The sequence below is a fragment of the Labeo rohita genome, unplaced genomic scaffold (genome assembly GCF_022985175.1).
Source record: "Labeo rohita strain BAU-BD-2019 unplaced genomic scaffold, IGBB_LRoh.1.0 scaffold_216, whole genome shotgun sequence".
NCBI classification, from domain to species: domain Eukaryota; kingdom Metazoa; phylum Chordata; class Actinopteri; order Cypriniformes; family Cyprinidae; genus Labeo; species Labeo rohita.
This window is the reverse complement of record NW_026128396.1, coordinates 14,095-25,250: the sequence shown is the minus strand read 5'-3', so window position 1 is coordinate 25,250 and position 11,156 is coordinate 14,095. Positions and strand designations below refer to the sequence as shown.

Sequence of the window (11,156 nt, the reverse complement as noted above, 5' to 3'; positions counted from 1 at the left end):
ATGGACTGTCTCTGCAACACCTAACAATTTTTAACATTTGTTACGTATGTTAGTTAACATGAACAATGAAAAACAATTTTAAAGCACTTTTATTAATACATTAAGTTATTAATTATGAATACATTAAAACTATGAAAATATTAAAATCAAACGTTAATGCATTAACTAACATTAACTAATAGAACCTTATTGTAAAGTGTTACCCTTACTTTCATTTATTTATAATGAAAAATTAAATTCCATTTAACAAGGCTAAATTTGGGATAAAAACAATTATACTATTTTAAATTTATCTGTATGTTGTTTTTCAGAATAGCCAATGTTTCAAGGTGGCTTAACAGAAAATCATAAAAGTGTGTACATTATCATAGCAGTGTCTCGCCTGAGTAGTCGGCTGTATTTTAAAGATTTAAATATTAATCAGTTATGCTTAATATTTCAATTAATTTACCTGTCAACGTCCTTGAAATATGTTGGTAGCAAATTTTGCACAGATGCTCACATTTTCTTTAATAAATGTAAAAATCTAGTTTAGGCTAATATGGTTTAAAATTAATTATTTTCATATTATGCAAATACATTTGTACAAAGCTTCTGTAAGAGTCAGTGTAAGTACTGTAAGAGTTAAAGAATTGTCATGATTATTGAAATTGAGAACTATAACTTATTGGTGTCAAAATGAGCATGGCACGCAGGCAATTATTTATTTATTTATTTATTTTTATGATTATTATTTATTTATTTATTTATTTACGTAGTTACGTCATCAGTTAAGTCATGAAGTTACAAAAAAGGCACCTAAATCTGCCTTAAAACTGTCCATGTAAGTGTATATGACGTAAGAGTTACATTTAAAGCAGTATCAGATCTGCTGCAGTTCAGCAGCAGCAGCTTTTAAAGTAACAGCAGCCAAAATATCCTAATAACCAACTGCTGTGATGTCTGTTAATTAAAGAACACAATTAAAAAAGAGAAAATCAATAACTACTGTAGTTTTAAGCTTTATCTTTTATTTAATTTACATTTTAGTGTTTGATAATTTTAGTAAATTTGACTATATTTGACTATCTTGCTGAAGGGCACAGGTAGCTATGGGTTTATGTGAAGATTGTTTTAAGTTCACTTAAATTACAAGTCTAAAAAATGTTAATTTGAAAGCTCTTAAGTATACTGTAATTTTAAATGGCTTTAATCAATGGAAAATAATATTAGAGACATCAGTTGGTATCAGTGATACTTGCCTTCAGTCATAAAAAAAAGCTGACATTAAACAAATATCAAAATTATACTTCCTTTAAGCTGTCTCTACATTAATTTGATTAATTTCACGATTAATTTCAGAAAAAAAATTGTGATTAATTTGTTAATTTTTTTAAATGTATTGACACCACTATTAATTCAAAGCAGCTGATAAGATGAGAGTGAATAACAGTAAAATCTGGCCTTTTTATCATTAATCTTAGTCTTTTAACAGGAGTGATTAAAAATATCAACGTAGGCTCACTGGAAATACGTGCTTCTGTATGCATTTCTGCAAAACTGAAAAATGTACCTATATGTAAGAATCTCTGCAGTTTCCAGCTAAAATGAACACTAGAGGCGGTAAAACTATGACAACAGGTAGAGCTTTGATTAAGCCAAATTTTCACACAGTTGCATTATATTATGTTATGACTTCAAAAAAATGTTAAATCCTGTGCGATTTGAAAACGGATACTTTTGAACAGTGTCAGCTTCATATGCATGAGTTTTCTAATTCAGTAGGTTTGCTCGGTAGCTCGCGTGATATGCCGTTGCACTTTTTGCATTTGTTAACACTATAGGGTTGGGTTTGGTTTAGGGGATATTTCCAACACAACAGAGCATTAACCTTCAGTGACACATTCCCGGATATTTGAATACTTACCTCAAGCAGTTTAATAAAAATGCAGCAATATGTGTCTGTACCAGCGTAATAAAAACGTGTCGTGGTCATGTATTGAATGTGTGTTTTAGCACCACTTTCTGGATGTTTCACTTTGAAACTGCTGCGAAAAGTGCAGTAAGGTACATCAATACAGTGCTGCAATAATGTATATACAGGTATTTTTATGAGCCAGGGTTAAAAAATATACTGGGATCCAACCTGGGATCAACCTGCCATTAGTTAAAGGACTGCTGTCAAACTCCAGAAACATTAGCATTACAGAGGAAGAACAGACCCCAAAGAGACAAATTACTCTCATGATAAAAATCAAGCATTATTTGTTGTAAATTAGACCCTGCATATTTTCATTCCCTTTATTTCAGCTCGTCTGCCTGTTCCTGTCATCAGCAGAGACTCTTCACAATGTTCTTTATCATCATCACAGCAGAATTGTTCATTGTTGTGTTCAGTGGTGAATGTGGGTCATGCAACTCTCTCCTGGTACAAAGGAAACAGTTTATTGTCCAGCATCAGTGTGTCTGATCTCAGCAGAAGCCTTTCTTTAGATGTGAAATATACAGATAAAAACACCTACAGCTGTGTGGTAAACAATCCCATCAGCAACCAGACTCAACATCTGGACATTAGCAAACTCTGTAAACCATGTTCAGGTATGTGAATAGTATAATGTTGTGCCATATTAGGACAGCAAAAGCTTGACCTGTATATTAGAAAGTCAACTGTGCTTCTGTTTATAGTGTTAATTATAGATCAGACACATTTACTCACACTAATCACTCTCTTTATCCGTTGCAACTCCAGGTCCACAGTCTACTTCAAACTCTACTTCACATCCTCTAGGCTCTGAAACTCATACAGTGCTGATCTTGGCAGCTGTTGCTGGATCTCTGTTTATTGTAGCTGCTGTCGGGATCTTCTGGATCTGCAAGAGACACAGAAAAACAGACCAAGAAGGTAAGAGTTTCCTATTGCTGAAGCATCTGTGAAAGTATAACAATAGAAATAAAACAATAATAATAATAATAATAATAAAAAATAATCAAGTGTTTTTTTTAAAGAAACAAATTTAAGATAGCAATTTGTTGTTGTTTTTGTGTTGATTTAATTATTATTATAGGAACAGATCAGACTCGTAATGAAGAGATCACTTACGCCGATCCAACATTCTACAAACGGAAAGCACAGAAATCGGTAAGAGAATTTATAACTGTCATTAATGCATATTTATTCAACTAGATGTTTATGTCCCATAAGCTTTTTATATTATTATTATTATTATTATTGTATTATTGTAATAATAATAATAATTTTTGTCAGCAGTACTATTCATAATAATTAAAAATTATTGTTGTTGTTAAGTACATATTTTCTGAAATATGAATTAAGTAATTACTTAATAATACTTTTGAAACAAATGTATGCAATAAATAAAATAAAATAAAATAAAATAAAATAAAATAAAATAAAATAAAAATTATTGTGACACTTCTTGCAAGAAACACAGTGTGATTCTGGGTAATTTGAGAGGAACTGACTTCATACAGCCACAAAAAATGGCCCAACAGTATAAATGTCAATCAGGAAAAAATGAAGTTAGTTGTGAGAAAATATCCTGATGCAAAGATGGTTAACATGAAAACAGGAAGTTCTCTATGTGGAAAAGCTGTTAAGCAAAGACCTTTTTAATTTACTGATACTGATACGAAATGTCAGTTTACAGATTTTGCTATATAGTTTATATTCATGTAACAATGCAAATATATCCATTTACCAAGTAAAGCTTAAAGTTATCTGACATATTAGAGTAACAAAGAAAAATGGAAAAGGAGAAGCGCTATTAAAGGCACAAAAAACTTATTATTATTATTATTTTTTTTTTATTAGTGAATATGGTATTTTAGATTATGTAGTATTTTTATTTCTTATTCATTCTTATATTACAGCAACCTTATTTCCGGCACAAAAAGTCACATAGCCCACCCCCTAGCTTCAATAGTTAATAAGTAAGTTTAGATTTAAAAACAGTTATTTTATTAAAGAAATGACCAAAAAGGAAAAAAAAAAACGGAGGAAAAACACTGGATCAGATACAAATCTCTCAACTTCATTAAAACAAGTGTAAAAACTCTAACAGTTAACATGTTATAGTTAAGCGTGTTGTCGCTAACCATGCACTTTTAAACTGTTTCGCCGGAAACTGAGGCCTTCAGAAAGCCAATGTGAGAGAAAAAAGTGGCATATTTCTGCTGATATATGCATAAATGTGAGTGACAAATAAAACATGACAAATAAACTAAGAATTTAACCGCTTTCTTGTATAAGGAGACATGTTACATTTTTTTGCTGGGTAGAATTACTAAAACAACCGGAATAATCTGAATTAAACACCCCATGCAAAGCAAAAATGTGAATGACCTCTGAAATTTATATGCAATTATAAAAATTTGTTTCTTCAAACTGTTTCTGTATCTATTCAATTGTGCAGCACTTTGTCAAATATGCCAATTAAACCATGTGACAGATTTTTTTGTCATACTGAACAACAAAACTTAGCATGCTGAAGATTACCACACCGAATATTTGATATGTCAGCAAACAATGCATTTTTTTGCAAATGTTTTTGCAAAATTAACAGATCTAATATGCATCCTATTCTTCCTTCTATGTCTTTTTCAGGGAGTCAAACAGGAGGAGGAGGTGGTGTATGCAGGCATCGTCCCAAGAACTTGATCAAATTCCTTATTCACGTTGCAATCACAGTCAGTACGGTTTACAAGCACGCTACAAAGACCGCTACAGCAGACTATAAAGCTGTTTTTCTGCAAAAAAAAAAAAAAAAAAAAAAAAAGTCACCAGGACTACATTAGGGTTTAGATAAACTTATCTAAGATATTGTTATGTATGCTCAGCTTTGGGATAAAATCAGACCCTAGGTTATATATTCAAATAAATTTATACATGACTTAGTTACTTAGGTGACCTATGTGTTTTTTCATATTCGTCATCTTTTCCTATCAAAATGCTTGCTACGGATGCGTAAACAGAAAATTTAAACTGGTCCAAATTTTTATGATGGACAAACGTTTTGTAGGCAGGGTGTAAACATGATTGACACGACGTGAGGTCATATTTATTTTTTAACGTGCAAAAATTTCGTACTGTATGACCCTTACTGGATTTCACCTGATTGTGCGCCCTTTCAATACCGTCAGTAACTGTCACTGACAGTTTTTATGAGCTGGCTTATGAGTACCTCGTGTTTGATCTGATCTCAAGGCAATCCGTCACATAAACAAATGACAGCTCTGTCACAGCAATAGCGCTTCATGCAGCGTGAAGTGAACTAGTGATTCTTTGTGGTTTTACCATAAATAACACAAAAAAAAAAAAAAAACATGATAACTACAGTTACAACTATATTAACCACAAATCAACAATGGTATTTGTAATAAAACTGTGGTTACAAATGGTAATCAATGCACCAAAACCAGAATCATGGTTACTACTAGTGTTGGGTTCGAGTCCACCTAAGTCGAGTCCGAGTCTTTAACCGGTCGAGTCCAAAATGGGCAGAGTCAGACTCAAGTCCGAGTCCCAAAGGGCCGAGTCCGAGTCCAAGTAAACGCTACTGTTTGTCAGTATCTTAACATTGTTTTAACCCAAAGGGTTCCCAAACTCGGTCCTAAAGGGTCAGTGTCCTACAGAGTTTAGCTCCAGCCCCAATTAAACACACCTGAACCAACTGATCAAGCTCTTACTAGGCATACTAGAAACTCCCTGGCAGGTGTGTTGAGGCAAGTTGAGCTAAACCAAGGACCAGGACAGAGTTTGGGCACCCCTGTTTTTAACTAGAAAAATGCAATGTGAATTGAAAAGCAAAAAGCAAAGAAAAACAAACCTCTAGTGGATCTTGAGATTTTGATTTTTGATTTCACAGCATCTCATAATTAGTGTCGTGGTCTGCTTAGCAAACTTAAAGTCATGTAACAGAAGTTATGTCTTGTGACATATTTCAGAGTGAAACAGGTTTTAGAATGTGATAAATTATAGGGTGGTACTTGACTTTATTCATTGATATAGTAAATGTATAAATTCAAGGGTGGGGGTAAAGGAGTAGGTATCTTGGTGAATGGGACCTTAAGAGCAGAAAATGCACCTCTTTTATTTCTGATTGTGGCTGTGTGTGTTTTGGGTTTTATATGTCTTTTTTTTTTTCTTGGATGAAAATGAGACTGTGAGGGATAAACCTAGTCTTTACAATGACACACTGTGTATAAAACTATGTGTATATATACTTTCCATAAGTCACAGCAAACTCACACCTGTTTTATTTTTGAATGCATTTATAGTTACATTAATTACAATAAATTACATTATATAAAGAAAAACTGATGATGTGCCATTGAATTATTAGAAAATCATGCACACCCAAGGTGGTTTTGGACCCATTAAAACTACTGCTGCAAAGATGTTAGAAAAATGATTTTTCTTTGAAGCTAGAAATTGCCACCATGTTTAAAAAATAATAATGATTTACAGCAAAAACTAATCAACTAATGTAAGTAAAACATTCTCAAGCTTACTGAAGGCAAGTAAACACTCCAAGTAGGCATATTAAAAACAACAGGATAAAGAAATAATTAAGAAAATAAAGAAATTAAGAAAAAATACAAATAAAATAAAAATAAAATAATAATAATATATATATATATATATATATATATATATATATATATATTTTTTTTTAAATAATTTTTTTAAATATATATATATAAAGGCTATTATAGAAATATATATATATATATTTCTTGGTCTATCTAAAGGTTATTACAGAAATAGACTACTACAGACATTTCTTGAAGTAATAAAATGATTAAAATAAAAAATTAATAAATGATTCAGTCAAGAAAAGTGATGTCTTCTGTTTAAAATTTTAATACGTCTGCTGTCGCTTTAAGATCTGACACACAGATTAAATATTTTGACGCATCATATTTCACACAACTGTTCAGGTTTACTTAAGACAAAACCGACTTCATTTACATGAATAGTCTCTAAGACGAGCATATGTGTAGCAATAACAGACCCTATTAAAAGCGACAGAGAACTCGGCATTCGCATGCTGACTAAGAGGCGCATTATGTGAGCGCGCTTTGAGTGTGTGCGCACACATAAACTCATCTGCTTTCAAGTAGCCTACTAGACAAGACTTAAAAACACATGCAAATACTGAATATCACTTTCATGATAATGCATCAAGTCAGTGACATTTCCGTCAACTGTCTCTGGACTCGGATGGACTCCGCCAGTATGTGAAGTGTGACGTTGACCGTGACGTGACTCCTGAAATTGTTCGTGACCCCGATGGCTCGGGCTGAGCTTTCGTGTTGGCTTCTTGTTGTTACTGTTGTGTTAGCGGTCACCATTAAAGGCTTGACTAAACTACTCTCTCGTGTCACAGCGATTTGCCAAAGCTTGTAAAGCAGAGGTATGGTACGGAGTTACAGTCATGCACTCTGACGTCCATCAAACCGGAGATATCTCAAGCGCTGTGTTTATCACTGGATGAACTACAGTTGTCAGAAGATGCCAGGGCTATGTGCTCAGCTGTGTCTAACCCTCCAAGACAGAAGCTAGCATCATTGGGTTGATCTAGGAAGTCCTGCTCTCTTTGTAAGGAGGCTCATAGACCTGACAATCACTTCTTCAGTAAGTGCCCTTTCCTGCCTCCTCCAGACAAAGCTTTCATTGCCAGAGCGCAGCTAGTTGCTGGCTCTCCGTGTCTGTCAGACAGCGAGTCAGAGGATGACAGCAAAAACATATCCTGCAATCCTAAGGCGGTACAGCGTGTTCACATCATGCAATCACCCTGCCTCGAAGCTTTCCACGGTCAGGTTCCTGTTAGGCTGACCATCGACAGTGGTGCAACTGTAAACATGATAAGAGCAGCATATGCCATCAAACTGGGCTTTAGAGTCTCCAGCAGTACACAGTCAGCTCGTCAGGCAAATGGCTCCTCGCCATTGAAGGTGGTTGGAAAAATACGCACACATTTTCAAAGAGACAGACACATGCTCTTTTTTGATGGACTCGTAGTAGAAAACTTGGATTCGGACATTCTCGCTGGCATCCCCTTTATGGAATGTAACAACATCTCTATCTGCCCTGCAAGGCATCAGGTCTGTGTGGGATCAGATACGTACGAGTATGGCACCAATGGAGTTAGGAGACAGACATGCTATTCGGTGAGCTCATGTGCTTCGTGCTACCTCGTCACATACTGTGTGGCCTGGGGACTTTGTTGAGCTTGAACTTGCTGCAGTACTTGCGGAGGTTAACGAGGAGCTCACTGTTGAGCCGCATGAAGACTGTACCCACTGGTTTGCTCCATCATTGTTTGTAGGGGTTTCCGGAAATATCTGAATTCCCAATTTGACTGATGCACCACAGGGCATTAGCAAACATGATCATGTACGCCGTTTTTGCATGACCTACATCCTGGAGTCCCATACTGAACAAGCCCAGTTGGACGTTCCTCAAGCTGTCGCTCGCAAGCCCAGCACAACACTGTTCTCTGACCTTATCTCATTAGACCCTGATGGCATTATGACTGTCTAACGGCGGGTTTTGCCTTGTTACAACATTCGCCGATGTGGGCCCTTACAGTAAACCCCAACCGTTGCTAATGCCGAATGTGAAATGCCACACTGCGTTTGATAGCTCAGTGGAGGTATATCATTGCGACTGACCTCACCAAGGCGTTCTATCAAATTCCACTTTCCAAATCCTCTATGAAGTACTGCGGAGTGGTCACGCAATTTAAAGGAGTTTGTGTGTATGCCAGGAGTGCAATGGGCATACCCGGCTCAGAAACCGCACTAGAGGTAGTTGACCTGTCGCATACTCTGCGACCTCCTTCAACAGAGCCGGGTGGCCAAAGTCGCTGACGACCTGTACTGTGATGCTGATACCCTTGAGGATCCTTTTGCAGTCTGGAAACAGGTCTTAGTGGTCCTCCAGGTATGCAATCTGTGCTTGACTTTCAGTAAGACTATTGTTGCTCAGAGTCAGAGTACTATTCGCGCCAGTCCACACCAGTTCACACTTCATTGCAACATTGGCCTCTTGCCAATTGCGCTGTGATACCACGACCTGATGATCAGCTCTGGATTGTCACCGATGGTGCTCTCAGGGATCCAGGGCTGGGCACGACAATGTACGTTACAAGGGGGGAATAGCTGTTGGTCACCGGACATTTTAACGCTAAGCTTAGCAAAAATCAGATCAATTGGATCCCGTGTGAGATTGAGGCCCTAGCTATAGCCGCTGCCCTGAAACATTTTGGCTCATATATTATACAATAAACAGTGTGTACAGGCCTTTGAGAAGCTGTGTAGGGGGGAATTTTCTGCGAGCCCATGTGTTACTACTTTCTTGTCTACTGCAAGCCGCTTTCAAGTCTCCGTGTGTCATATTGCTGGGGCTGCTATTCTCCCTTCAGATTATGCTATTCGCCATGCTGCACAATGTGACAGTCCTGCATGTCAGGTGTGTAGCTTCGTTCGTGAATCCTTGGTTTCCGCCGTATGCCGTACTGACATTGCCGACATCTTGTGGGGAACTCAAAAGGTGCCCTTTGCCAACAGAGCCATGTGGGAGTCTATTCAATCTGAGTGTCCAGACCTCTGTAGGGAACATGCACATCTTCGGCAGGGTACATGCCCTTCCAAGAGAGTTATCAATGTCAAAGATGTGAAACGGTATTTGAATACTGTTACCTTAGCAAATGATGGACTATTAGTTGTGCAGCATGACACTCCACTGTCAAACACTACCAAATGCATCATCGTTCCGAGGTCAGTATTGCATGGGTTGCTTATGTCATTGCACATCAGGTTAGATCAACCCTCGGCTAACCAGTTGAGACTCGTTGTTAGCCGGTACTTCTACACACTGGACTTGGATTCGGCTATCCAGCATACCAGTAAGGGATGTCACCAATGTGATGCACTGGTGAAGTCCCCAGTGATCGAGGTGAAACAGTCCAGCTGTGACCCACCTGAGACAGTCGGGTCTACCAGTCGGGTCTTTTGTGAGTGCGTGACATCTTTCACAGCAGCTTTGTTAATTGATGACGAGCAGAAGGAGTCGTTGTGGGATGGTATTGTATGCTTGTGTCTGTGTCGATGACCCCTTTGCTATAGTTAGAACTGACCCAGCACCAGGTTTTTCAGCACTGCCCAAGGACACAGTGCTTACTCAATGCAGACTGGCCATTGAGGCTGGCAATGCTAAAAATATCAACAAAAATCCGGTGGCCAAAAAGGCCATCCATGAGCTACAGGGTGAGATTTTGTGACTAGAACCACACTGTGGGGTCGCAACCCCCTTGCTATTATCAGTAGCTGTTGCTCAGTTAAATAGCCGCATTCGGTCATGTGGCATGTCAGCCCATGAGATGCTGTTGCAGCATGATTAGTTCTCCCTTGAACAGTTACCGGTGCATGACCAGGAACTGATTGCATTGCAGCATGCACAACGCCTAGCTAACCGCCCCCACAGTGTTACAGCAAAAGCGCCACTTAGTCAGCGTGCAGCTAGCCCTGATATTTGCCACAGCGATCTTGTGTATTTGTACAGCGACCGTAACAAGTCATGGGCTTGAAGCAGATATCTTGTTTTTGTTATTAGCAAGATGATGGTCATTATTCTGAGGGTGTAAAGAAAATCTACAGAAATATCTTGAGTCTGCAAAATGAAAGTTTACATATGATTTCATCACAAATATCTTTAGCAAACAATTTTAATGTTTTTATGCAGTTTCTCATGAATGTAATTCACTGAATGCATGTGATACTCGAACAGCTCCATGTGAGTCAAACTAAAACCTGCTTTGGTTTAATTTCTTTAACTCTGGATAGAAATGTGGTTTCATCTTCTGGTAAACAAACAACTTGTGCATACAAATCTATAACTGGACATTTGTTTTTAATGTGTGTTAGTCTGTGAATAGTGTGTAGGAATGTGTGAGTGAACAGACTTCTACAATTTAACTTCCTCGTTTTTACTGTGAAAGGACCCACTGATTCTATAAATGCTGATGCTTGCCAAAAACAGTTTTATTTCTGTAAAATATGAAAAAAGGCCTATTATATGTGTGAAATATTAAGAACGATATTCTATGACATATGCATGTGTGTTTCTCTCTCTAAATAGATATGCTGTGTTA

At 37.1% G+C, this 11,156-nt stretch overlaps 1 protein-coding gene across 1 annotated transcript in view; it reads left to right on the top strand.

The window, feature by feature from the left end:
- The window catches only part of LOC127159433 (uncharacterized), a 34,834-nt gene extending 28,268 nt beyond the window's left edge, over positions 1 to 6,566 (top strand). The window contains exons 2-5 of the mRNA XM_051102254.1: positions 2,290 to 2,577; positions 2,729 to 2,881; positions 3,045 to 3,118; positions 4,604 to 6,566. Coding sequence (XP_050958211.1) covers positions 2,290 to 2,577; positions 2,729 to 2,881; positions 3,045 to 3,118; positions 4,604 to 4,657 — 569 coding nt within the window. The 3' untranslated portion in view covers positions 4,658 to 6,566. The remainder of the gene's footprint in view (positions 1 to 2,289; positions 2,578 to 2,728; positions 2,882 to 3,044; positions 3,119 to 4,603) is intronic.
- Positions 6,567 to 11,156: the final 4,590 nt, after the last annotated feature.